Genomic DNA, 27,961 nt, shown 5'->3' on the forward strand with positions numbered 1-27,961 from the left:
AAAAAATAAATAGAAGTGCCTGGGCGGCTCAGTCGGTTAAGTGTCTGACTATTAACCTCAGCTCAGGTCTCGATCTGAGGGTCATGAGTTCAGGCCCTGCTTTGGGTTCCACGTTGGGTGTAAAGCCAAGTCAAAAAAAAAAAAAGAAGAAGAAGAAGAAAATAATGAAAAATAAATAAAAATTTAAAATATGGATAAACACAACTTTTTTTTTCTTCTTGAGTCTTCCATAACATGTTTGATGGTTGAAGCAAAAAGTGAAATATCTAACATGGTTCTAAATGCAGATAGAGGAAATTCTGAAACAATTACAAAAACTGGGTTTAAAGGGAGGTAAGTTTCTACACTTCAAACAGGTAAAATATCAACACTAGTAGACAAGTGATGAGTGACATACGCATAATGTAATACCTAGACCAACAACTAAAACAGCCACACAAAGAGGTTTAAAAAGAGAATTTCTAGAGTCAAAAACAGGGTTTGCCTGTTTTCCTTTACTTTCTAGCTGTGTGACTGTAGTAAAGTACTTAATTGCTCTGTCAAATGAAGTTAATAACATTCATTTTGGACAAATCAAAGTTAATATTTATTAGTTATAATTATTATAGCAATTATTATTTTGCATATTATTTTTTACTGGGTCAGGCTATAAGCTCTGTCTTCCTAATTCATGGACTTTTGCTAGTTTAAATGAATATTTAAAGTAGTCTTGAAAATATGTATGTACCGTTCCTATCACAGTTCCTGGTATATACCACATGCTCAATAAATTAAAGCTATAGTTATTTATTATTTGTAAATAAAGAAGGTTAGCCTTTCCTTTAGAAAGAGAGTGACATTCCAAAATGTGAGGGGCTGAGTCTCTCCAGGTGCTGGACAGCACCAGCTACTACTGCAGCAGTACAAGGCCAGGGGAAGCTCAGGTGGCAGCTCTCTTCAAATTTGACCACACTGAGCGCTTCATTCCCTGCGCAGCCCTCACTTCTTCCCAGTCAAGTTTGATGTCTGGAACCTCATCCTCTAGCTCTGGGTCCTTTCTCAAGGCTCCCTGGGGGGAGGCAACCACGATGGGCAGAGGGCCACATTCTTCCCGGAATTCTACGACATGTAGACTCTTCTTATCAGCCAGTTGTTGATGGGTTTCCTGGAAAGACCAAATCGGTAATGGCAGGTTAGGTCTATGAGACACAACTGTAAATTAAAGGACAGGCACTTCCATGTACCACTTGGGGGACCTAACATTTCAGTCAATTCTGGGTGATATATTTTGCAGCTAAACCATGGTGACCTCGGGATCCCTGGGTGGCGCAGCGGTTTGGCGCCTGCCTTTGGCCCAGGGCACGATCCTGGAGACCCGGGATCGAATCCCACGTCGGGCTCCCGGTGCATGGAGCCTGCTTCTCCCTCTGCCTGTGTCTCTGCCTCTCTCTCTCTCTCTATCATAAATAAATAAATTAAAAAAATAAAATAAAATAAAATATAAACCATGGTGACCTAGGGAGGCTGGTATCAGCTCCCAACTCTCGACTGGAATGGAGGAAGGGCCTTGGGCTCTGGTCTCTTGCTTTCCAAACCCCCCAACTCTGTGCCATGCTGTGCCCAAAACTGAACTTGAATCTCATCAAGCCCCTAGCTCTAGCTACTATTTTACAGTACAGTATAGGGAAAGAAGATGTTAAGGATCCATGGGTATTTAGCAGCAGACTGTGAAGCTACAGGGCAGACACCCAGTTCCTTTTAAAAAAAAAAAAAGAAGAAGAAGAAAACAGAAAGAGGGAAACCTACAGATTAGAAGTGACCTAAAAGACATGGCTAGAATTTATAATGTATTGACCTTTTCTGCAATCTAACTCAAATGAATTATGTAAAAAAAAAAAAAACCTAACGAATGCATTTCTATGAACACTACCTAGGTAACTGGTGATACTGCAGTGTTATTAATTTTTAGGTATAGGGGTACCTGGGTGGCCCAGTGGTTGACCGTCTTGCCTTTGGCTCAGGTCATGATCCCAGGGTTCTGGGATCAAGTCCCACATCAGGCTCCCCAAAGGGAGCCTGCTTCTCCCTCTGCCTATGTCTCTGCTTCTCTCTGTGTATCTCTCATGAATAAATAAAATCTTTAAAAAAAAATTTTTTTAGGTATAATAATACCAGGGGGGTATTTTTTAGTCCTTATCTTTTAGAAATACATACTGAAATATTTATGAGTGATATAAAGTAATGTCTGCGACCTGGTTCAAAATGACTGGACTTCATGGGGAAGGCACTGAGAGACAAAGGCGGGCCACAAGCTCCTAACTGCTGACACTGGGTGAGAGGGCCATGGGGACTGATTACAGACAGTAGCCACAGAATTCTAGAAAAAGGCAAATAAATTTAGTAGATGGTTTATGGTACATTAAAATACTGGGTATGTCCAACCTGTTTCCAGACTTTATGGCCATCTTGTCCTAGTCTAATTCTATATAAGTTTGAAATTAGAAAAGAGATGAGTTATTTAAAAAACAAAATAAGGTAATTTAAATTGGTGAGTCTTACAATCAATAGTTTGTTGCTTAAACTGGTGACATTTCTTTTCGAGTGGCACATGAAATAATGCAACATTTTATTTATCTTATCTCTATGCTCAGTGTGGGCCAATGCAAGGCTCGACCTCATGACCCTGAGATCATGACCTGAGCTGAAACTGAGTCAGTCGCTTAACTGACTGAGCCACCCAGGTACCCCAAATAATGCAACATTTTATAGTTGATGGAAAATTTTAGAAGAGATAAAACATGGTAATCACAGAAAATTCAAAGTACTAACATAAAACAAAAATATTACAGGGGTGCCTGGGTGGCTCAGTCTATTAAGCATCGTCCTTCAGCTTAGGTTATGATCCCGAGGTCCCGGGATCAAGTGCCACATTGGGGTCCCTGCTCATCAGAGAGCCTGTATCTTCCTCTGCCCCTCCCACCTGTGTGTGTGCACTTTCTCTCTTAAATAAATAAAATCTTTAAAAAACAAATGAACAAATAAAAAACATTACATAAAAGAACAAGTCTACTTGATTTAGAAGTGTTTTTGAAGCATATTTTAGATAGTACCAACACACATGCGCGTGCACGCACACACACACACATACACACACACACAGTTTTCAAAAAGGATCTTTTAACCAAAGCTTTTCTTCTAAATTAATTTTCCTACTTTACACAGAGACATGTATATTCCACGAACTACTTTATTCAAAACCAGCTTTCTTGGTGACAGGAAGACTATCAAAATGGAGTCTCTTGAACCTGGCTGTCTTTTCTGCTCATCCAGCTAAGGTCTACCCATTCCTTCAAAGAACAGGCCATCCCTCGGAGCAGGTAAGAGGGCAGCCCAGGAGGAGGGGCTTCTTTGCTGTGGAATAGATCAATTGTGCACCTAGCCCAGGCTGAGGGGGGCAGGTTGGGTGACAGCCCAGGGCTCTCATCTCTGCAGAAAAATAACTTGGCATATGAATGTTCATAGTTCCTACTGGCTCAGGTGTCCATCTGAATGACCTATGCAGGTAACGTGAAAACTACCTGTGCTTCTCCCAAAGACAGTGCTCTTGAGTAAAGGCTTTACTCTAGTCCCAACTAAAAGGACTAAATTAGGAAACAGCCTTTCTCTTTCTACTTTATATTTCTATACTGTTAGAGTTGTAGAACAAGCATATTAATTCTTTTCATAATAAAACACAGATTATAATTACTGGGTTTTATAAATACTTAATTTCAAAACTTTAAAACACCCATGAAGATTTTCTTAAAAAAAAGATTTTATTTATTTTTTTGAGAGTCACAGAGAGAAAGAAAGAAAAGAAAAGAAAAGAAAAGAAAAGAAAAGAAAAGAAAAGAAAAGAAAAGAAAGAGAGAGAGAGAGAGAAAGAGCACGCAAGCAGGGGGAGGAGCAGAGGGAGGAGCAGAGGGAGAAGCAGACTCCCTGCTGAGTAAGAAGCCCTATAGGGGATCGTGACCTGAGTAGAAGGCAAACGCTTAACTGACTGAGCCACTCAGGTACCCCTCCATGAAGTATCTTTTAAGGGTAATTTTCATGAACTAACTCTCCAGTTGTATTAACTAAACAGATGCAGCCACAGGCAGCAAAGAATGGCCAAGTCCTCAGGCAGCATCAGGACAGCAATTCCAAGAGGCTCCCAGGACATCACAGTCTAAATGCACACAATTGAAACACAAACAAGAACTTCTGTTTCAGAGCCCAGGGAAGGATTACCTGGTGGGAGAGCCCATGGAAGAGGCCCCGTGTGAGGTTGAGCATGTTGACAGACCCAGAAACCTTGGCATACATGTCTTTGATGCCAATGAGCCGGCAGATGGTGATGATGGCCCGATGGCAGCGGAGGCCGTAGCCTAGAAAAGGAAAAACACAGTCCCCCTGCTGTCTTTCATGCAGTTTTGGGCTCTGGGTTTAGGAGGCCTTGGTTCACATTCTGGCTTCATTGCTTCCCTGGACAACTTACTTCCATAATGACACTGATTTAACTGAGAGGTTATAAAGACTGAAGAAATAATACACATAAATTTCTTAAGCATATGGGCAAAAAAAGAGATATTATAAAGATTAAAAGAAATGCTTTATAACATGCCCGAGTTGGCTAAGATTAGAGGCACACACCTGTTTTCACCCTCCTCAATTGCTCAGTTGCACTTAGAAGAGATACCTACTACCTCTTCCTCTCTTGGCTTTGGTAACACACCCTCTCTCCCATTCCCCCCAAACACAGCATCTTAATTTTCAGGAACTTAATGGAATTTGCTTCTCTGATCTTTCCCTTCAGTAGAATGTGGGCTCTGTGAGGGCTATGATATTATTTGTTTCTATTGCATCCCCAGACCCTAGATCAGTCCCAGCAAACGTAGGTAGCAATGAGAGAAAGGCACCCCAAGTTTAGACTCTTATCATTTTGATTAGCCAGACGTGGAACTCCGTACACAAGTCCCTGCTTTAAGGCAGAAGAGCTACTCTAGAAATCGAATGTTACTGGCTTTCTGATTTCCAATTCTTAATGACAATTCAATACATATATATATATAAACTATATCTGGATACAAGCACCTCACACAAAACTGTCCCTTCTACTTGAAAGAGCCAATTAAATGTGGACCCCATAGCTATGCCAGATTATGTGAAAGCTAGGGACCACAGAGGATAGCTAAGACAAACAACAACAGGGTGGTTTTTCTGTGTGTGGAGGAGTTATATACACAGAACATGTATCCATGTGTGAACAAACATAGGCATGCATAAATGTGTATATATGCACACACACCTGGAAACTGGTGCCCATGCAAGGAGGTGCAAGGCAGATCCTTGGAAGGTTCTAGAAGACAGACTAACCTGCTACTGCTCAACGGATGATCCTAGGTAAGAGCCTCTCTTCCCCTCCACACCTACTTAGCAGAGCTGATGATGAGCATCCAAGGGAAAGCATACATTCCACACAGCCCCTGGACCATACTCTACACTCCCCAAATGGTATCCAGTTTTGTACGTATACAAATATCCATGTAACAGTGGTCACAGTCCTGTGGTAATTATTTGGATATACTTTGGTCGTGAAGACAACCAGGCAGGCACCATACCCAAGCTCCTTGTTTGATGAAAGCTAAATTTGTGTGTGTGTGTATGCGCGGTGTGATACGGGAAGCGCTTGGCAGTGCTGTGTGAAGCATTAAACACCATGCTGCAGCCAAGGAAGAAGCTTCCCATGGTTAAATAAGTTTGGGAATGCTGCCTTCTCTATCCCCTTTGGGAGATTCAAATTGCACAGTAGCGGATTAAAGACTTTGACAATCATGAAGAGGTATAGCCATCTTTTTTAGTTTCCATAATTGCTTTCCCACATGGTACTCTTTTTTTTGGAGTTCATACCTATTAAGATCTCCTCACAGAAATAGTGATGCACAGAAATGTAGTTTAGGAACTGCCATCTCTAATGTATCATACTATTTTAGCTTCAAGATCAGAATATTTAACCTCAATGCACAGGGAATGGGTTCAACTATAGAGAAACTTGACAGGGAAGATTTAAAAAAGGCAACTTTGGCAATTAATTAAAATCAAAGCCATGTTTCAAAAATCTTTCAGATTTTTGTGTCTATACCAACACTGTTCAACAGAAATATGACATAAGTTATAAATGTAAGCCATATATGGAATTTTAAACTTTCTCATTGATGTTTTAAAAAAAGAGGCAAAATTAATTTTAGTAAGATCTTTTATTAACCTAATATCCCTAAAATACTATCATTCAACATGTAACAAATTTGAGATATTTTACTTTTTTTTTCATACTGAACCTTTCAAATCTGGTGTGTACTTGACATTTGGCAGATCTCAGCAGCCGCATTTCAAGGGCTCGCAGTTACCATGGGAATAGTGCAAGTCAAAACCTTGATGTGTAAGTGCCCAACTAAATACTTTTTCTAATAATAAAATAAAGGTTTTTATGAGGCATATGATGATTATTACTTTAAAGCAGAAGGCAAGTTTTCTTGGTGCACAATTAGTACTGAATTTGATGTTTTATCTTCCTGATTTATTTCCACAGACTAGAAACTCTGACGTGGAAAATTTAGATGTTTTATCGTTTTCTGATCCAAACTTTTAAAGATATACTTAGAGTATCACTGTTACTATAGAACACAGACTAAACACAAATCAAAGTACTCAAAAATTCTATATCTAGAGTCTCTGGGCATGACTGCCCTAGCTCTGTGACCTTGAACTCTGCCTGCCGGCCTGCTCTTCCACAGGACAGAAAGGTCCACCTCGGCATCCCCATAACTTAGCATAGCACCCAGCTCACAGAAGATGTTCAATTGATACTTGACAATGTAAGTAAATGACTGGAACTGAAGAGACTATAAGAGTCTACCAACTAATAGCATCAATAATTCTCGAGGACAGGCAGCCCGGGTGGCTCAATGGTTTAGCGCCACCTTAGGCCCAGAGTGAGTCTGGAGACCCAGGATCGAGTACCACGTTGGGCTCCCTGCATGGAGCCTGCTTCTTCCTCTGCCTGTGTCTCTGCCTCTCTCTGTGTCTCTCATGAATAAATAAATAAAATCTTTAAAAAAAAAATACTCAAGGAGGAACTAATGTTCCCACTCATCCAAACCCAATGACTCACTCAGTTGCTATTTCCTATTCTGAGTGTGCTCTTACCACCTAGAATTCACCCCGGAACATGCCTGTGTTCATGGGAGTAGGTTGACTTTTTCTCTCTCTGAGTGCATCAGCCTTCTTAAATCTAATGTAGGCCTGTCCATTTCGGTGTTTCCAAAATGCGTTCGATACATGTGATCAAAAATAGAAGACAGGATGGGATTGTGAGAATTTCTCTGCTTTAACAAATTATTAGAGTATTTTTTGTTTACCTCTGGGTTGTTTCTTCATCTTGATATGCGTCCTTTTAAATCTTAAAGAAATATCGTGGAATACTGAAGAGTAAAAACATAAACATAAGAAGGAATCAGATGTGTAGCTTTAAATATCCTTGCAAATACCACAATGCAACTAATACTACCCTAAACAGGTAGCACACATTGGCCAAGGATAAGTGACAAAACTCTGATTTCACTCATTACTAACCTTCTCAGAGGAGAAAATCTGTTTCTGTATTTTATATAATTATTTATTCCAGAACATGGTAACCAGCAGAGAAACACAAAAGTAGCCATAGAGCTATACTGCCACATTTCATGTAACAAGTGTAATCCTGCAAATTTTACAAGAGATTAGCACTCACTTGTATGGTCTTCGTATCGTTCTATATAATGCAAATAGTGAACTGCTCTGTTCTTTGCCTGAAACAAAGGAGGAAAATATTTTTCTTAAATCTATTGTTGGAATTTACATTTTCTTGGAGATTTAAAAAAAATACCTTCCATGAAATATTGTATTACCGAAAATTTCACACTTAAACAAAAATTTCATTATCTACTTCTAAAAGCTAAGGATTTGAGCAGCCTGGGTGGCTCAGCAGTTTAGCGCCACCTTCGGCTCAGGGCCTAATCCTGGAGACCTGGGATTGAGTCCCACATCAGGCTCCTGGCATGGAGCCTGCTTCTCCCTCTGCCTGTGTCTCTGCCTCTCTTTCTCTCTGTGTGTCTCATCAATAAATAAATAACATCTTTAAAAAAAATAAATAAATAAAAATAAAAGCTAAGGATTTAATTTTAAAAATTTATAAAAACATCAGTCTCACATGTAAAAAATAATAAAAATAATTCTTTAGTATCTTTGAACATCCTGCCAGGGTGTTCAACCTTTTCAGCTGTCTCATGCTTTTGGTAAACAATCACCAGTCTGCAAAGATGATGCAAAAGAAAACAGGTGCTAAGCCTACTTTTGGGGAGAGCTAAGCAACTTCTGACAGGAACCCTCAGGATAGGATTCTTATTTTTATTATTATTATTTTTTTGTAGTCCTAATGGTGCCTAGCACACTGATCTTTTACTATCAAAAAAAGAAATGTACATACTTTTCTGAAAGCATCCATCCGGTCAGTGGCTTTCCCAACGGCAAAACCTTAAAAAAAAAAAAAAGAGTAAAACTATAAAAAGGGGCATAAATTTGGCACACAATGTCTTTAACCACAATTCAACTGTCAGTTCCTATAATATTTCACAGCATTTCATTTATCTTCTGCTCACAGAAAACCTGTTATCCAAACAAATGATAAAATATGAGGCTACAGAGGGGCGCCAGGCTGGCTCAGTTGGAGAAGCATGCAACTCCTAATCTCAGGGTTGTGAGTTCAAGCCCCACACTGGGTTGTAGGGATTTCTTAAATAAATAAAACTTAAAACAAAAACAAAAACATGAGGCTATACAGATTTGCTTATCTGTTTTGGGACATTTTGAAAAGATTACATTTGAAAGTATGAAATCCAAGGTTAGGTTTGTAACACAACCTTTTATAAATCTCTAGATAAAACTAAATATATTCAAACAAAACTAATCATGCTCTAAATTAATAAAATAAACAGTTTTGAACATTTAAAAAATAGATTAAAATAACCAGAAAGGTTGGGAAAAAATATTCATTGCTATAGAGTAAAACCACGACTTCAATGGAACTTCCAAATGCAATTCAGATTTCAATTAACCAGGAAATAAAATCAACAATTCTTTTTTTTTTTTAAGATTTTATTTATTTGTTCATGAGAGACACACACAGAGACAGAGGCAGAGACACAGGCAGAGGGAGAAGCAGGTTCTATGCAGGGAGCCTGATATGGGACTTGATCCTGGGACTCCAGGATCACGCCCTAGGCCGAAGGCAGGCGCCAAACCGCTGACCCAGGGATCCCCAAAATCAACAATTCTTAAATTTGTGAATGCTTAATCCTATGAAATGAGATTTATCACAATTTAACAGAAATGCTGCCATTATTTGCAATCACATTATTTACTTTGAATAATGCATTTTATTTTTAAGCTATATATAGGAAAGTAATATAAAGCAACACTGCTCCAAGAGATAGATATGCCAGACATCTGACAACCTGGGACAAAAAGGGCTATGGATTTTAGTTCCTAGTTTAAGATTTTAAAAAAATATTCATTTCATTTATTTGACAGAGACAGTGAGAGCAAGAGCATAAGCAGAGGGAAGGGCAGGCAAAAGGAGAAGCAGGCAGCCTAATGCAGGACTCGATCCCAGGATCCTGGGATCATGACGTGAACTAAAGGCAGACCAGCAGACCCTTAATCGACTGAGCCACTCAGGCACCCCTAATTCCCTGTTTAAGGGAAACAAGTTAAGCCACATATGCCTTAGAGAAAAATACAAGTGGACTTATTTATCATCTTCAAATGAAAGCTTTCTAAATAAGACACAAAACTAGAAGTGATACAAGACTGATAAAGTTGCTACATGTGGACTCCTGGGTGGCTCAGTCAGTTAAGTATCCAACTCTTGATTTCAACTCAGGTCATGATCTCAGGGTAGTAAAATTAAGCCCTGTGTTGGACTTTACACTGGGCATGAAGCCTGCTTAAGATTCTCTCTCTCCCTTTCCCTTTGCCCCTCTCCCTCTTGTTCTCATTCTCTCTTTCTCTCTCTCACACACACACAAACAAGTTGCTATATAAAGGTTTAAAACTTCTGTGGATTTAAAACTTCTGTGTAGAAAAAAATTAAGATCTATGTCAAATATAGGTTAGACAAAGGGCTAATGTCCTTATCTTAGAAAGAGCTTATATACTATTAGTAAAGAAAAGAACTATCGCCTAATAGGAAAATGGGTAAAACATGTAAACTAACAGATCTCAAAAAGGAAATCATAATGGCCAAAAAACATGTAAAATAGTGCCCAAACTCTCATCATTAAAGAAATGCAAATCAAAACTAAGAGATATGCTTGACAATCAGTGTGGTTTGACAATACCCAGGGCTGGCAGGGATGTATTGGTAGGGAAGAACATAAACTGGCACAACCTTTATAGAAGGCAATCTGGAAATACTTACTTAACTTAAATACATTTAAATTGCATATAACTTCGAGGTAGTAATTTCACTGCAAGAAGCTTCCCCCATTGGTATACTTGGAAAATTACCACAAATTACATACACAAGAAGCTGTTTTTATAAATGGGGAAAAAATGGGAATAACATAAACATTCACCAACAGGGGAAAGATTACAACAATCATGTTTCTCCACATAATCGAACACTGCAGTCAGTACAAAGAATGAGGGGAAATCTGTCTGTGCTACTACAGGAAGATCTCTGGGTATAATACTAAGCCAGGAAAGCCAGGTACAAAATTATGGATACACTCTGCTCCCTTTGTGTAAATATTTTTAAAAGGTAAATGGTGATATATAAATATAGAATTTCTGAAAGATACAAAAGTAACTGTTAAGAGTGGTTTCTTTGGGCAACATCCTGTCATATAGATGACTTGTTCTGAAAGTGTCAGTTTGGATTTAAATAGGCAGTTTTCCAGTTTTCTTTCCCTTACACATCCATGTATATACTTCAAAACCAGACGTTCACTGGGGAAATGTTACAGAAAAATATAAAAAGAAAATTTAAATGACTCAAAGCCCTATGGATGAAACATTAATTTTTTCAGTGTATATCCTTCTAGTCTTTTCTTTGCATGGAAAAATACTTAGGTAAAAAAACAAAAATTGGGATTATATTATACAATCTTCTGTGAAGTTTTTTTGGTTATTTTTACTTAGCATTATTCTGTAATTTTCCATTATTCTTTAATGGCCATAGACAATTACAATGTGTGGCTATAACTATGTCCCTATTGTTGAACATCCAGTGGCTTTCCCCCCCTAATTTTGTACTATTATATATAATACAGCAGTGTTTTAAGCCTCTTAAAATATCCATTGTTCTCACAGGAAAAGACAGATAGAGGAAGATCGGTTTCTTTTTTTTGTCTAAGGGATTTTATGGATTTATCACAAGATTTGTAGACCCAAACCAACCAAAAGGCTTAATCTGTACAAAGAGTCTGGACAGCAGCAAGAAGCCACGGACTCCAGAGCCGAGCCCAGACCACACCTGCCCCTGCCTCCACCACCAGCACTATGCATATCACACCCACTCACCTGCAGCTCCTCTACCATTCCCCACAGCAACCAGGACACGGACTGATTTCTTTCTTCCCTCTTTTGCTGTCATATTGAATACATTTCTTACCTAAAAGACAAAATGTTTCATATATATTACACGTTAAGAAAATTCCGGGGGCATCTGGCTGGCTCAGTTACTAGAGCATGTGACTCTTGATCTTGGGGTTAAATTCAAGCCCCACTTTGGGTGTGGAGATTACTTTAAAAATTAAAAAAAGAAAAAAAGGAAAAGAAAATTCTGAAGTAAGGAACAGGAGTGATCTATTTTCACACATATACCTCCATGGTGAGTAGCTACATCAACCTCCAAGTTATGAGCACCAAGAACAAACTTTCTCAAGGAAATCTCTCTGAACTATTTCTCCAGTGATAAAATGAAAATAAGACTTTCCCTGCCTATTTTATAAGGTAGTTAGAAGGTTGGACTGAGATAACTTTTGAAGGGATTTGAAACTCAATATATACTATTTTAATGAATTTCACAGAGGAAGAGAGTTGCTGATTAAACTTTGAAATAGGGGCACCTGGGTGGCTCTGGTTAAGTAGCTGTCTTTGGCTCAGATAATGATCTCAGGGTCCTGGGATCCAGCCCCATAGTGGGCACCCTGCTTATTAGCAGGGAGCCTGCATCTCCCTCTCCATAGGTCTGCCACTCCCTCTGTGCTCTCTGTGAAATAAAGAAATAAAATCTTTTAAAAAATAATAAAAATAAAAAAATAAACTTTGAAAGAAGTTAAAACTGTTGATAACATATCCCAATTATCAGAGATGTTAAAATATGAAAAAATGTGGATCTTAGAAATGAATAAAAATGCAGTACATAAAAAGAATTAGGATAGGACTCGATCTCTCTGCCAAGGATTAGGCTCACCTGATAATATAAAATTTGGAAATCCCTGATTATGATCTATAGGAAAATCTGTTTTATCTTGTGTCCTTTTTCTGTTTTTTTTTTTTGTTTTTTTTTTTTTTGGTGTATTTAAAAGGCCAGGAATTATGAAACTGTTACCTTTAACTGCTTACATGGCAAGTCCTTTCCCATAAAGTAAGGTTAAAGGAAAAGGGAGCTCGAGTCCACGCCCATGAATACCCTTACAGGAACTCATCCACGTACACAAGAATTCTTCAAAGGGATTAACTTCCAAAAGGTATAAACTGGGACCCAAAGACATAAAATACTCGTGAACCTTTTTTTTTTTTTTTAAGATTTCATTCATTTATTCATGAGAGATACAGAGAGAGAAGCAGAGATATAGGCAGTGGGAGAAGAAGGCTCCTCGCAGGGAGCTCGATGTGGGACTCAATCCCTGACTGGGATCACGCCCTGAGCCAAAGGCAGACACTCAACCGCTGAGCTACCAGCGTCCCTCGCAAACATATTTTAAATTACTGATAATAATGAAACAATATACATACTGGATCACAAAATCAGTAAGTGGTTTTCCACATGGTCAAGTATGTGGTACTAGCCCAAAGGGAAGCTCTTTTAAGAAGTATCCTGGGGGATCCCTGGGTGGCGCAGCGGTTTGGCACCTGCCTTTGGCCCAGGGCGCGATCCTGGAGACCCGGGATCGAATCCCACATCGGGCTCCCGGTGCATGGAGCCTGCTTCTCCCTCTGCCTGTGTCTCTGCCTCTCTCTCTCTAGCTGTGTCTCTATGAATAAATAAATAAAATCTTTAAAAAAAAAAAAAAAAAAAAAGAAGTATCCTGGGAAGAATGATTGAAATTTATCTGATAACAGCTTTCAGTTAAAGGACCTACAAACAACCTAGCAGATTATTTCCTCATCAAAAGCTAGGCATTCACAGCACCTCCAAACTTTCTTTCCCTGGTACATGGTTCCTCCCCTTTGCTCCCTGAACCAAGTGCCAGGTATAGCTTGTTTAGAATTCAAGGACAGGGGTGCCTGGGTGGCTTAGAGGTTGAGCATCTGCCTTTGGCTCAGGTCATGATCCCAGGATCCTGGGATCGAGTCCCACATCGATCTCCTCATGGGGAGCCTGCTTCTGCTTCTACCTCTGCCTATGTCTCTGTTCTGTCTCTCATGAATAATAAAATCTTTAAAAAAAAAAAAAAAAAGAATTCAAGGATAGATTGCTAATTCTACTTTAGCGTTAGAGGGAGGATTTTAACAGTAATCTCCAAATTCTGTTCTTTTTTTTTTTTTAAGATCTTATTTATTTATTCATGAGAGACACAGACAGAGAGAGAGAGAGAGAGAGAGAGAGAGAGAAAGGCAGAGACACCGGCAGAGGGAGAAGCAGGCTCCATTCAGGGAGCCTGACGTGGGACTTGATCCCGGGGTCTCCATGATCAGGCCCTGGGCTGAAGGCTGCACTAAACCGCTGAGCCACCCAGGCTGTCCCAAACTCTGTTCTTTATACCACTGAGATCGCCTTGTCATGAGACTAACTGGTAGCCCCCCAAAAGGGCAGCAGTCAGGAGAGCCAATATCAAGTAACTGAAATAAAAATTTCATTATTTCCTTATCCAAGTCAGCTCTGTGTCTCAGAAAAAGTCATGCATCAAAGGCTTTTTCTTGGGGGTGCCTGGAGGGCACAGTCAGTGAAGTCAGTTGATTTCGGCTCAAGTCATGATCTCAGGGTTGTGAGATTGAGCCCTGCACTGGGCTTTATGCTGGGTGTGGAGACTGCTTGAGATTCTCTACCTCTCTTTCCCACCCCTGCCCCTGCCTGTACCCATGTACTGTCTCTCTCTCAAAAAAAAAAAAAAAAAAAAAAGACTTTTTCTCATGGTTCCTCTTGTGCTATTCCCACTCTCCCCACCCCAACTTCTCCAAAGGCTCAACTGAGTATTTAATTCAGCATGCCTACCTCAAGTATCCTGGTATCAAAATCATCATATGTTTCTGGAGAGAGAAAAGAAGCAGGCATACAGATAAATGTGTCTACACAGTTAATGCATGAAAGCATTTTTCAACACCAGCACCATCACTGATTTTCAAGAGAGAATCTCAGATCTTAGTGCCACTCCCAAGACCACGCCCTGGTCCTCCATCACCACCTGAGACTGCTCCAGCATTAAATTAATAAACTCAGCCACCATCTCGACTGCAACATCCTACCCCTCCAGGTCTCTCACTCAACCATTTGAATAGTGTTGGTTCCTGGAACTCCCCAGCACCTCCAGACTCTTGACCACTATTTTCCCTTCCCTCTAAGCTCCTCTGGTCTTCAAAGCCTCTGCCACTCAGCTAAGACATCACAAGCAATCAATCACTTCCACCTCAACTCCTTACCCTCTTCTCTCTCTACCATACTATCCAGTCCAGAATCAATGCAACTGTCTGGCCACACCTGGCCTGTTAGGAAGTGATGGAGAGAAGTCAAAGCATAGTACACATGTAGACCACTAATTATTCATGGTCTCCAACACAATCAAGTCCTCCCTGCTGCCCACTGGCCTTTAATGTCCTTTTAGGTCTCTTTCCACTCACCACAGCAGCCATTTCAAACAATCTCTGTGTTCTTTTATTTTCATTAACTTTTTCCTACAGAAAATTTCAATCATAAAAAATGAGAAGAGCAAAATTAAATCTTACATAGCCATTAGCCAGCTTCAACAATAATCAACTCATAGCCAATCTTCTTTTCTCTAAACTCTAATTCCTACTCCATTGGATGCTCATCAGTGCCCCATCCTACTTTCAGCAGATGGCCCACCTCTTCCTCATAGACTAACTGAAGCCACCAGACAGATACCACTCACATCACATCCCCAGCACACACACAACAGCACAGGCTCCCCTGATTCCGTAGTCACAAGTTAATCCATTTATCCAAACTGGATCTGGGCCCTCCTTAGGGATTTAGTTTAGGGATTTTTTTCTCTCCATTTTTTCTCTCCAACCCATACCTTCAACCTCTCAACTGAACCATTTTGCTCCATTCTAAGCACGTTCACCTGAATCTCTCCATCTCAACTTCTCCTCTCCTCTTTAAGCCAAACCTGAGAAAGTAGCCAAACTCTTATTTCTTCATCTCCTACTCATTGACAAGAGTGAATTTTTCAGATTTTACTTCTTTACATATTAGGGGTGGGGCTCAGGTAGAGGACTTTGTTTTCTAATTTGGTCTAATAAGTACTATCAATTTTAATTTCATGTATGCTTTTATAAGGCTGAATGACAACTATCTGGTTTATCTTCTGTTATCAAAACAGCATTTCCAAGCTATGTTGCTCCATAGGTACCCAATGACACTGCGTTTGGGGAACTGCATCCTACAGGTGGCTTGCATAGATCCGAAATGCATACTGGCACATTCAAGAGGAGTAAGGATGCCAAAAACCAGTACTTTGTATCCTGTGTGTGAAATACTTCTTGGTTATGGGCCTCTAATGTTCCATAAAATACAACTGAGTAATAATGTGAAGTTACCTCAATGATGTTCAAATCCTTTTTTGGAAAAAGGCAATCTAAACAGATAAGTAAATAAAATCCTCTTAAGGAATTCTAGAACTACAAGTACTCTCTCTGTCACAAAGGGAAGCCACACCAGGACTCTGCTACCTCCACTGGGACCAGGGTCAGGGGGGCCAAGACTGACGCCTCCCCATGTGTTTCCACTCCATCCTCGCTCCCGTTTAATCTTCATCTTCCTCTTCCGGTCCCACTCTTCCCTCTGCTGGATCATATCAGCCTCCACCTTTTCCTGCTCTTCCTTGCTTCTTTGAGCAATGGTCTGCATAGCTCCCTCTTTCATAAGAGGGACATTCAGACCAGGCCATAGGAAGCCATGACGTCCTAAAGGTTTAAAAACATACATTAATAAGAATTTTTAAAAATCATCCATTTCTTAAATGTTAAAATGGCAGGCAATGGGGTACAGATAATGGCACTACTGGACGGAGCTTAAGCTAACGATCACTTGGCAGGCCAAGTGGCACTGTCTATTAAAATTTTAAGTGTATCTACTCCATAACTAGTAATTCCACTTCATGATGTTACCTAGAGACAAACTTCTATACATGTATGAGGCCTCAGTGTGCTTGGACAAGGAGGTCCACTGAACTGTTATTTGTAAAGGCAAAGAATGGAAACAATCTACATATACAGCAGTATTGGACTGGTTAAATGAACTCTGGCATCTTCAATCCATGAAATATTCTGCACTAAACTGAAAGAATAAGGTAACTATATAGATTCTGATGCGGAACAATTTCCAACACATTATTTAGTGCAAAAAAGCAAACTATAAAACAGTACATACCATATAATTTAATTTTTTTAAAGAAAAATATATTTAAGGTACTTATGTATATAAAAACATTAAAAAACATCAGCAGAAAACATATCAAAATGAGATCCACGCCTTCCTTGGGGGCAGCTACTAGAATGGGAGGAGATAGAAGGGGCATCAAGGGGACTTTAGATTTCTCTATAATCTTTGAATTTTTTACTAAGAAGGTACATATATATGATTGTTATAACTTTTAAAAATGTTAAAAAATAAAATAAGATACAAGGCAAGTCATTGGAGAAAAACATTTAAATAGACAAGCAAGTGCAGCGAAAGGTGTTTTCTTTATGCCGGGAAGCCTACTACTATCAGGGATAATTTGTGAGCAACCATAGCACAAAATATCAATTCAAGTACATTGCACTATTTTCACTCTTCAAAAAACACAAGTATAAACAATCATGTGTTCCAGGTATTGGGAAATTAAGGCCCAGGGACCAAACCCTGCCCCCTACTTGTTTTGTGAAGTTTTGCTGGAACACAGCTATCCTGGTTTGATCACGTATTATCCAGGACTATTTGTGTGCTCCCACAGCAGAGTTGAATAGTTGGAAGAGTCCATGTGTCTCATAAAAGCTAAAAATATTTACCATCTAACACTTTACAGAGAAAGCTTGCCAACTCTCTCAATGAATCATAAGCTCCCCAAGGGCTATGAGATGAACACAGAAGATGTAACACGAGGACACTTAAGTCTTGTTGAATGAATAACTAAATGAATTCCTTTCTATGAGATTTCCTTCCTCCAGAATCATGACACATTAAGTGAGCCATTTGGTTGAACTCTAAAACTGCAGACCCCAATGCCCTTCATGAGAAATGTATGAGGTTTCTAGACCATAGAAACCTCTACAAAACTGGGAGGGAAACCTTAAAAAGCATATTAGCTTTTTTATAAATAAGCTTACCTTCACCAATGATCTGACCCCTATTCAAATCCTTTTTTCTCTTTTTCTTAGATCTTTTGCCTCTTCCTTTTCTTGCTCCTGCTCCAGTCTCTGCTAAAGCGCCTTTCCAAAGCTCATCTGCCGTCACTGTAATAAAACAGGTTTTTGGCTTTTTTAATTACCAAGCAATGATCTATGATCCCCTACTGAATAAAAAAGGCCAGAAGAAGCTAGCCTCACTTGTATCACTGTGGTGATGAAGGCAAAACTAAATCACTGTTTGTATATATATCACATGATTACAGGCAGACAGCCCAAGAGAGGATTCTACTATTTTCAAAGCATGTGGGCTCCCTCTACAAAAGACGGCCAATATTTAAATCTAATTTACCAGTAGTCTGTTTCCCAGACATGTTATCAACTATGTTACATGTCTATTCCCTGCTCTCTTGCCACCATTGTAACCACAAGATAATCATCAATACCTATCCTTCTTTAACACAAGTTTATTAGCCCAACCAATCAACATTTCAATCTGAACCCATAAATCTTAATATTTTGGGTTATTTGCTCTATTCTTCTATGAATCTAAATGCCTGTGTATTCTTCAAAATAAGATGCCCAAAGTCATCTTTAACCCTAAAATCTAATCAATAGGTCAGAAAGAATGAGTACGTAGGGGTCTGATAATTAATACTTGCATGGAGTGTATATATTCTTAAATCACCCTTGTCTTTTACTTTATGTATAGACCCTGACACTGCTGATTTATTTCCATTTGTGAATTTCTAGGATCCCTAAATCTTTTTCTACCATACATTTCAATCAGTATTTTCCCCTTTGTTTTTGTGGAATATTCAGATCCTTTACTTTTGATGCTACTGAATTTTACTGATCTAGCTACATCATTTATTAGATTTAGTTCTATCTTCTCAAGGACTTCCAGTCTTTCACAATCAGTCTTTCACCAACTGATTTTACAATCATAGATTCCGTCCCATTACCAACTGTAATGAAGAATGAGAGCCACACAAATGTTATAGTCATCAAAACTCTAAGATACAGTTATCTACATGCCTGAAAAACTAAATATATTCTGGAAGACATATGAGCATCTTCATTCCCTCATGCTTAGAGTTTAAAAGTTCTTGCCACCTAGGTGTCTCAGTTTGCTTTAGATAAAACTGAAATTATACTACACATACAATTTTGCATCCTTTTGTTTTTAACATATTACACTGAGCCTTATCTCATATTTTTACTATTATTCATGAATGTAATTTTTTAAGTTGAATTAAGCTGTTTGACAGAGATTTTACTATTTTAACATCAGAACATACTGGTCTAAGATTCTAATTAACCTGGGATGCCTGGGTGGCTCAGCGGTTGAGCGTCTGCCTTTGGCTCAGGGCATGATCCTGGAGTCCTGGGATGGAGTCCCTCCTCAAGTTTCCTGCATGGAACCTGCTTCTCCCTTTGCCTATGTCTCTGCCTCTCTCTGTGTCTCTCATGAATAAATAAATAAAATTTTAAAAAAAAAGATTCTAATTAACCTAAAATGTTATTTAGAATAAATTTATTATTTCAATTCCTTCTGTTATTTCTGGAAGAACTTAGGTAGATTAATGCATATACCGGTTAACTAACATAGTTAGGTAAAATAAATTTCATGGTTTTACACACACACACACACACACACACACACACACAAAATCCACCATCACATCCAATTTGATACACGGAACTACTTCTATCTTAATCATGCCTAATAAACTGCTTGCTAAATTGGATCAAAGGGATTTAAATGAGATCCTCCATGGCAGAGGGATAGATTTACAAGTATAATGTTAAATACTCTTAAGAAATCTTAATGAGTTTTGATAAATTATGTTTATTTTTTGGAGGAGATTTACAAAATCAAAAACTTTCCTACTGAAAAAGCATAAACTAGCTCAACGCTAATTTCAATTAAGTTCATTTTCTTAAAGTTAACCTTAGTATGACTTGGGAGCAATAAACTCATAAAGGTTCAGAGTCCTATAACTGGAGAAGAATGTAGGCTAAGAGAGTCACAGGCAGGTGTGAACAACAGTGCAGGGAGAGGGGTTTCAGAGGACAAGGGGCACTTCTATAACAAGAAGAGTTAGAGAAAAGGACTTTTAGGGCAGGGAAAAAACTACAGACAGTCCCTGACTTATGACAGTTTGACAGGATTTTTTAACTTTACGATGGTGCAAAAGTGATATATATTCAGCAGAAACTATACTTCGAACTTTCATTTTTGATCTGTTCCTCTCTTTTCTTTTTGCACCAAAATCCACAGATACAACGGAGTCTGTGTTACTTGTAATCCCGCTACTTTCTGGTTCTCTTTTCTGCATTGCTACACAAATGATCTAGTTACTATGAGACTTCCAATTTGAAGTGATCTGTACCTACACAATGAAATACACTAGGGCATAATACTGCACTGGAGGCATCTATGTACTGACATGGGAAAATGTATAATGCACTGACAGCTACATGAAAAAAGTAGCCAACTAGTGTTTCAGGGTAGTAGAATTACAGGTGATTTTCTGTATTTATGTAATAATCTAAAGCAAATTGGCTTTGTAATCCTAATTTCTTTCTTTTTTAAAAAACAGAAACTTTTAAGTAATCTCTATACCCAGTGTGGGGCTCAAACTCACAACCCCAAGATCAAAAATTACATGCTCCACAAATGAGCTAACCAGGCACCCTAATTCTAATTTCTTTTAATTTGCTTAATGCTGAGTTGTGAAATCAATCTCCATTTATTACAAGCTTATTTCAGTTGAGACTTGACTATTTCAAGTACAAGTAGTGTTAGCAAAACAATGTCTACATAAAATTAACACTTCCTGATCTGCACTATCTCCTCAACTAAAGTGCACCTGAAAACAGACTTTGAAAATATATACATATATATATTAAAAAATATATGATTTATGTATATATAAAATATATATATACACATATATATAAGATTTATGTAAGATACTACACACACACACACACACACATATATATTAAGATTTTATTTACTTATTCATGAGAGACACACAGAGAGAGGCAGAGACACAGGCAGAGGGAGAAGCAGGGTCCCTGTAGGGAGCCTGATGTGGAACTCGATCCCAGGACCCTGAGATCATGCCCTGAGTCGAAGGCAGATGTTCAACCGCTGAGTGACCCAGGGATCCCAACTTTGAATATATTCTTGTTGTGAATCTCAATTTGCAGGGATTTGGGCCACAATTCAATTACTCTTTAGGTCTCAGGCGCCCCAAGTAAGGGAATTAAAATAAACCAGTGTTTCCCAAAGTACAGTACAAATATAGCTGGCAGTATATGAGATAATTCTAGGAGGTACACTAGGGTATTTTATTTTACTAGCACATCATAAACTAATTTCTAAAGTGTTAATTCATTAAAGGAAGAAGAAAAAGAAGAAAAATTAAGATAACAAAAGATTATTTTCCTGTTTCATGAAATGGCAAGTTTGTGGCCAGTCTACGTACATTTAGTGAAGAAACTATAGGATCTGTACTGTTGACCCATCAAATTACTGGAAGAAGAAATACAGCATTGTGTCTGTAGTGCACGGGTCAAGCTGATGAAATGATGGTTGTTTCTGGTTCCTGGATATGACAAAGGGCCTGTAGGTAGATGGAATAAAACTCTTTGAGTTAGATGCTCCAAGCCTGTGGAAAAAATATTGCCAGCAGCAAATATTTAACCATTACTGATGCAAATAAGTCACTAAAATCCTGAATTTTTAAAAGTCGTATTTTGAGGATAGTCTTTCTTTAGAAACTAAAGCAAAACTTCAGACTACAGACATAACTGCCTATCCTAGACAGTTCATCCACACAACAGATGTAGCTGTCTAAAGAAAGTAGTCTGTCCTGACATGGATCGCCATGATGCTATGCAGCTATGTTGCCCTTTTGACCCCAGGATCAGCACTGTCTACTCTGGGCAAATGGCGACCTCTGCTGTGTGCAACAGGCAATGTACCTGTGTGGAAAGACCTAAATGGCCTGGTTCGAAGAGCAAGGTGTTGAACAGTAGAGCACCCTACCCTTCATGTTGACAAAAACAAGGAGGGAACATGAATATACTTTATAGACTAATTTCAGAAGCATATTCAAGAAATTGGTCACAGCGGTTGCCTCTGAGGAAGAAAACTGATATATCTGTGGTTTGTAGGAAAGATTTGCTTTTTTGGTTTTTTTAGAATTTTTCTAACCATATGCATGTCAAATGTCACACAAAAAAACGTTTTTAAACAGCCATGTCTTAGAGGCTGCCATTTGACCAATCCCATGGATGGAGGTGTCTTGCAAGGGAGACGGCGGGATGACAGTAATCAGGGACTCCAGGAAATGGGATTATTGATCACAAAAACTGTACATACTCCAGCTTTGTATTTCAATGGAGGATTTAGTCACCATGGAAGTGTGGAGGAGGGTTAAAACAGCTCTCAAGAGAATAAAGTTTATTGAAGGGCCCTGGGCTTGAACAGAGAGCCAAAGTTAAAGCAGCTATTTTCACATCTCTGAGAAGTGAGGCCAGTCTCTGGCCTTCCTCACAGAAGCCTTCTGCAGGCCCTCCATCAGCTCAGATAGGGGACACTACTCACAGTAGAGGGCAGAGTCAGGAGTTTATGAATGAAAGAATGAATGAATCCAACTAGTAAGTGAACAAATAAAGGGAAGAGCTCGGGTCATCCCACTCTTCAGGACCCCCTCAAGCAAGGCATGAAGGCATCTCAACAAGTGGGGTTAACAAGACAAAAAAAGAAAGTTAAAACTAAAAGTAAAGCCTCAGCACACAGAGTTCCAGAAGGTCAAGGACACAATGAGATTTCAATTCTGCCCTAACCATAGGAAAAGGCATTTCACTGACGACAAGCACAACATTGGCTCAGCAAAGGTTGGCTTCCTTCCCTTCTGGAGAGTGACTGAACAGAGGGCCCCGCACTCTGTTGGTGTAGGAACAAAGGCCTCTGCAAAGACACGGCATTACCAGAAGGCATTACAGTATCCAGACAGCTCTGGACCCAGCCCTGCCATTTACTAGCTGTGCAGTCTTGAGGGAGTCACTTAGCCTCTCAGAGACTCACTCCATCATCTGCAAAATGGAAATGAATCTCATAAAAACTGGTGAGAATTAACCAATATAACATGTTACAAGCCTGACACACAGTAATTACTCCAAAAATCGTAGTTATTATTTTTTTAAAGCCTTGTACTATAACAACTATAATCATAAATAATTTGAAAGCTATTCTAGACCTTATGCATTTCCATTATATAGAATGTGCTTTGTACATTTACATTTACACATATATAAAGTACTCTGGCATTGGATCCTGTAAGTAAAGACAGTTGGATAAATGAATCTCACCATTGTTGAGAACAGTCTTCAATGCCAAAACGGAAGCTGTTGGATAGGTGTTTAGGTAAAGCTGCCTGGACCATATGTGACCTGTAAGTTTTAAAAAATTCTTTTAAGATAGATTTCTACATTAAAAGGAACATTTTTAACACCCAAAGAATATTAATACCTATAGAATAAAAGAACCAAGAGAAGCAAATGAGTAACTTCCAGGTCCTACAACGACTTGTAGTAGGTAACACCACATATTCTCCTTCGTGCTCGTGTTAACATCTAACCAGTTACCAGGTCCTAGAAACTGTCCCCAAAATCTATCAGCTGCACCCTCTCCCAGGGTCTAATTATCCCTTCTTCACTGAGGCACCATCCCTCAGTCACAAGGTAACAATGGGCCCTTAGCAGGTCTTGCTACCCTGCCTCTCATTCCCCACCTGTTGTCACACAGGCCTTCCTAACAAGTCTGGTCACTTCCCAGGCCCATTTTATCATTCTTTGGCTCCCTATTATCTGCAGAACAAAGTCAAAACTCCTTAACATGGCCTACGGGACTGCAATGTGGCCTCCAACCTTCCACATTAGCCTCATCTGTCACCACTGTCCCCTCCACCCTCTCTATACCAGACTTATAGTCATTCTTGAACACTCTTTGCTCTTCAATCCCTTTGTGTCTCTGACATGTTCTCTGGAAACATCACCTCTGGGTGAAGGCTCCCTTTTTCCCACAGTGCCCTCCCACCAAGCACTCTGCTCTCCTCCCTCCGCTGAAACCCCAGCAGCGCCAGGCTGTAACCATACTGGGTGCCACTTCACAGGGAACAGTGCTTCCCAACAGGATGACAACATTTACTGGTAACTGATTTTTGAAAAGGATACCAAGACAAATCAGTGAGGAAAGAATAATCTTTTCCAGAAATGGTACTGGGACAACTGAATATCCACATGCAAAAGAATGAAGTTAGAGCCCTACTTCATACCATATATAAAAATCAACTAAAAAAAAAAAAATCAACTCAAAAATGGATCAAAGACCTAAAGGTAAGAGGAAAAACTATAAAACTCTTAGAAAAGATCCTAAGGGGGGATCCCTGGGTGGCGCAGCGGTTTGGCGCCTGCCTTTGGCCCAGGGCGCGATCCTGGAGACCCGGGATCGAATCCCACATCGGGCTTCCGGTGCATGGAGCCTGCTTCTCCCTCTGCCTATGTCTCTGCCTCTCTCTCTTTCTCTCTCTGTGACTATCATAAATAAATAAAAATTAAAAAAAAAAAAAAAAAAGGAAAAGATCCTAAGGGTAAATCATCATGACCTTGAATTTGGCTATGGTTTCTTTTTTTTTTTTTTTTTTTTTTTTTTTTTTTTTTTAATTTTTATTTATTTACTTATGATAGTCACAGAGAGAGAGAGAGAGGCAGAGACACAGGCAGAGGGAGAAGCAGGCTCCATGCACCGGGAGCCCGACGTGGGATTCGATCCCGGGTCTCCAGGATCGCGCCCTGGGCCAAAGGCAGGCGCCAAACCGCTGCGCCACCCAGGGATCCCTTTTTTTTTTTTTTTTTTTTTTAATTTTTATTTATGGTTTCTTAGATATACAAAAGCATAAGAAACAAAAATTAAATAGATAAATCAGACTTCACCAAAATTTAAAACTTCTGTGCCTCAGGGGACACTATATTCAGAGAGTGAAAAGACAACACACAGATTGAAAGAAAATTTTTGCAAATCAAATAGAATGTGATTTGTATCTAGAATATATAAATAACTCTAACAATTCACTAATAAAAAGACAATCCAATGTAGAAACAGGTAAAGATTTGAATAGACATTTCTCCAAGGAGTATTTACAAGTGGACAAACCACCACCAAAAAAGATGTTCATAAGCCATTAGGGAAATGCAAATCAAAACCACCAACTGAAATCACTTCACACCCATTAGGGTGACTATAATTAAAAAGACAGATAATAACAAAGGTTGACAAGAATGTAAATAAGAACCCTCATGCTCTGCTGGTGGGGATGTAAAATGCTGCAGCTACATCAGGAAACAGTCTAGCCATTCCTCAAAAAGTTAAACATGGAACTACCATTTGATCCAGTAATTCCACTCCCAGGTCTACACACAAGGGAAGCAAAAACATTACACACAAATATTTATAGCAACATCAGGCCTAATAGCCAAAAGGCTGTTATAATATGCCTTTGAGGCACATTATAACATGCTCAAAAATATTTGAGCCAAATATTCATCAACTGATAAATGGATAAACATGATGAATACTCATGCAACAGAATGAATGTACATGCAACAGAAATTCAGCCATAAGAAATGAAGTACTGATACATGCTCCAACATGAACGAATCTTGACAACCTTATGCTAAGTGAAAGAAGCCAATCACAAAAGACTACATAGTATATGAATTATACAGAACATGTAAACTATAGAGTTTAGAGGGTGCCCAGAGCTGGAGGCAATGGGGAACAAAGAGCATACTTTTGGGGTGATGAAAATGTCCTAACAATTGATTATATGGCTATGGTTGTATAGCTTTGCGAATATACTAAAAACTATTGAATTGTACACTTTAAAAGGATAACTGTATGGTGTTTAAATTACATCCTAATAAAGTTGCTACCAAAAAAAGTCAGTAATACACCAGAAAATGGGAGAAAAACACGCTCTGGAGCCAGGTGATATGGATACAAAAAACCTGACCCTCTCCAAGTTACAAAAAAAAAAAAAAAGAAAAACTTCGGTTTTTAGAGGTTTTGGGGTTTCGGAATTACGAATGCTGAGTTGTGGATTTACAATGAAATAGAGCGAAGAAAAAGGGCGAGTTGCTCATGAAGCACAGGCGGCAGAGCTTCCGCTACAGAATACAGCAGAGTGCATGCCCCTCCGCGGGCTGCAAACCAACAAAGCGGGGAGAGGACAACTGAACAGCAAAAGCACGGCCACTGAAAACATTTCTTTACAATAATGACACTGACCAGCCTGGGATCTAATTTCACTCGACTCCAGCCGGAGGGCTGCCTCCACCTGCCTCGCTTGAACCCCACATCGACATCATCACCAGATGAACGGCCGTCGCGCCCGCGGGACGGCGATGCTTGCTTCCCCGCTCCCCGCGCCTCTGAGCCGAAGCACGCTCCAGCCGTTTGGTGGACGGGAAAGGAGCCCTGCACGGCGTCCAGTCCACCCTCACTTTACAGACCGGGAACCCCGCGACTCCGAGAAGTCACAGGGGCGCGCAAGGTCGCACAGCGGCTCTGCCACGGACGGGAGCCGCGCCGGATGGGCCCAGGGGCCGCGCGTCCCGGCGCTTCCCTCCGCCGGCGCACCTGCGGCCCGCGGACGATGCCCGGGAACGATGCCCGGGGACGATGCCCGCGCCCGCGCCCGCGCCCGCTCCGAGCCCCTGTCCCGGCACCCCGGCTCTCACCCGCCGGCACGCCGCACAGCGCAGGGAGGCGGCCCGCAGCGCGCACCGCCACCGCCATGCTGGAGCCCGGAGCTCGCCTCCGGCAGGGCCGCCTTCTCCACCGCCTGCCGCGACTGCAACTCCCGAACGGGGGGCCGCAGCCTGTGGCTGAATTCCCGGAGGGTCGCGCCGCTGCGCAGACTGCGGGGGGGGAGTCTCTCTACCGGCAACGGGATAGAACGAGTCCGGCGCAGCGGCGGACAGCCGCGCTGGGGTCCTTGCGTCAGGACCCGGGGGCGGGGCTGGCGGTTCGCGTCCTCGGCCGGGAGGCGGAGACCGGAAGCAAGAGGCGGCGGACGCGTGCGTGCGGTCGGGTCCCCGGTACCCGCGGGAGCCGCGGCCGCGGACCGTGCGCCGCAAGCGCGAGGTACAGACCAGCCCGAGAAGGGTCTGCGGGAACCTACAAGGGGTGATGTCTCGAGGAGGTTTGGAGTGGGCAGACGTGGAGTCTAAAGCTGTTCCTACCCAACTCCCGTAAAGCTCTGAAGTCTCTTAGATTTATTAAGGACGGCAGGTACCTGGCATTTCACACGCGCGCTTACGTATTCTTGTGATTCTCACGTTTGGTCACATTCATATCCCAGACCCACGCTGTGGTGTTTGCGCCCGTCCTGCTCCTCGTGGCTTCGTAGCGTCTGCTCTGGGGCTGCCCAGATGACCGGCGTATGTGGACCGAGAAGAGATACCGACTTCGTGTAAGAAGCTGGTCTTCCTGCTCAGCCAGACCTCCGATTTTCAAATTTAGCATAAAAATATTTTAACATGCAGAAAAAAAAAAAAAAAAGAGTGACACGTTAGATTCCAAAAATTAAGGTTGACACGGTCGCTTCATCTACTCTTTTCTTTTTCTTTGCTGAATTAGACAACCTGTTTCACTCCTGTTTTATAATGCATCCCATTTTTAGTAGACTCTTAACATACCAAGTTGGCTACATTAAGAGAGGTTGTTCACACTCAGCACTGGCAGGTATTTGGGTAAGAGGCGCTTAAACAGTGGATTGAAGAGGGAGAATTACTGCTCATTTAAAAATTTTTAAAAATTAAAATTAAAAAATTTTTTAAAAATCATAGATGACAGGATTCCTGCAAAGATGGTCCCGACAATTCCTTCTCTGCCTCTAACTTACGTGTTATCACTCTCATCAAGAAGTGAAGTTTATGGGGAGCCTGGGTGGCACATTGGGTTAAACATCCAACTCTTTTTTTTTTTTTTTTTTTTTTTAACATCCAACTCTTGATTTCAGCTCAGGTCGTGGTCTCAGGGTCTTTTTGT

The 27,961-nt window shown here is 40.3% G+C and overlaps 1 protein-coding gene and 2 long non-coding RNA genes across 5 annotated transcripts; 2 read left to right on the forward strand and 1 right to left on the reverse strand.

Moving 5' to 3' along the window:
• Positions 1-770: 770 nt before the first annotated feature.
• MRPS5 (mitochondrial ribosomal protein S5) lies at positions 771-26,908 on the reverse strand. Of its 2 annotated transcripts, none has more exons than XM_072770311.1 (12): positions 26,650-26,908; positions 23,221-23,301; positions 21,330-21,467; positions 17,812-17,937; positions 16,174-16,407; positions 14,477-14,511; positions 11,617-11,707; positions 8,522-8,568; positions 7,787-7,844; positions 7,416-7,478; positions 4,249-4,385; positions 771-1,144 (listed from the first exon to the last, which is right to left on the reverse strand). In XM_072770311.1, the coding sequence occupies exons 1-12, from the start codon at positions 26,705-26,707 to the stop codon at positions 920-922; spliced, it is 1,293 nt and encodes a 430-aa protein (XP_072626412.1). In that variant the 5' UTR covers positions 26,708-26,908; the 3' UTR covers positions 771-919. The 2 variants fall into 2 exon arrangements, with proteins under 2 accessions (XP_072626412.1, XP_072626413.1); XM_072770312.1 differs by lacking the exon at positions 26,650-26,908 and adding an exon at positions 26,198-26,409.
• LOC140601426 (uncharacterized) lies at positions 5,281-16,100 on the forward strand. 2 transcript variants are annotated; one of them, XR_012004426.1, is made up of 3 exons: positions 5,281-5,400; positions 6,370-6,436; positions 15,825-16,100. It is a non-coding gene; the product is annotated as an uncharacterized lncRNA (long non-coding RNA). The 2 variants fall into 2 exon arrangements; XR_012004427.1 differs by lacking the exon at positions 5,281-5,400 and adding an exon at positions 5,408-5,511.
• Positions 26,788-27,756, forward strand: LOC140601427 (uncharacterized). The gene is made up of 2 exons (XR_012004428.1): positions 26,788-27,162; positions 27,273-27,756. It is a non-coding gene; the product is annotated as an uncharacterized lncRNA (long non-coding RNA).
• Positions 27,757-27,961: the final 205 nt, after the last annotated feature.

The sequence above is a fragment of the Canis lupus genome, chromosome 12, assembly GCF_048164855.1.
Source record: "Canis lupus baileyi chromosome 12, mCanLup2.hap1, whole genome shotgun sequence".
Lineage (NCBI taxonomy): Eukaryota > Metazoa > Chordata > Mammalia > Carnivora > Canidae > Canis > Canis lupus.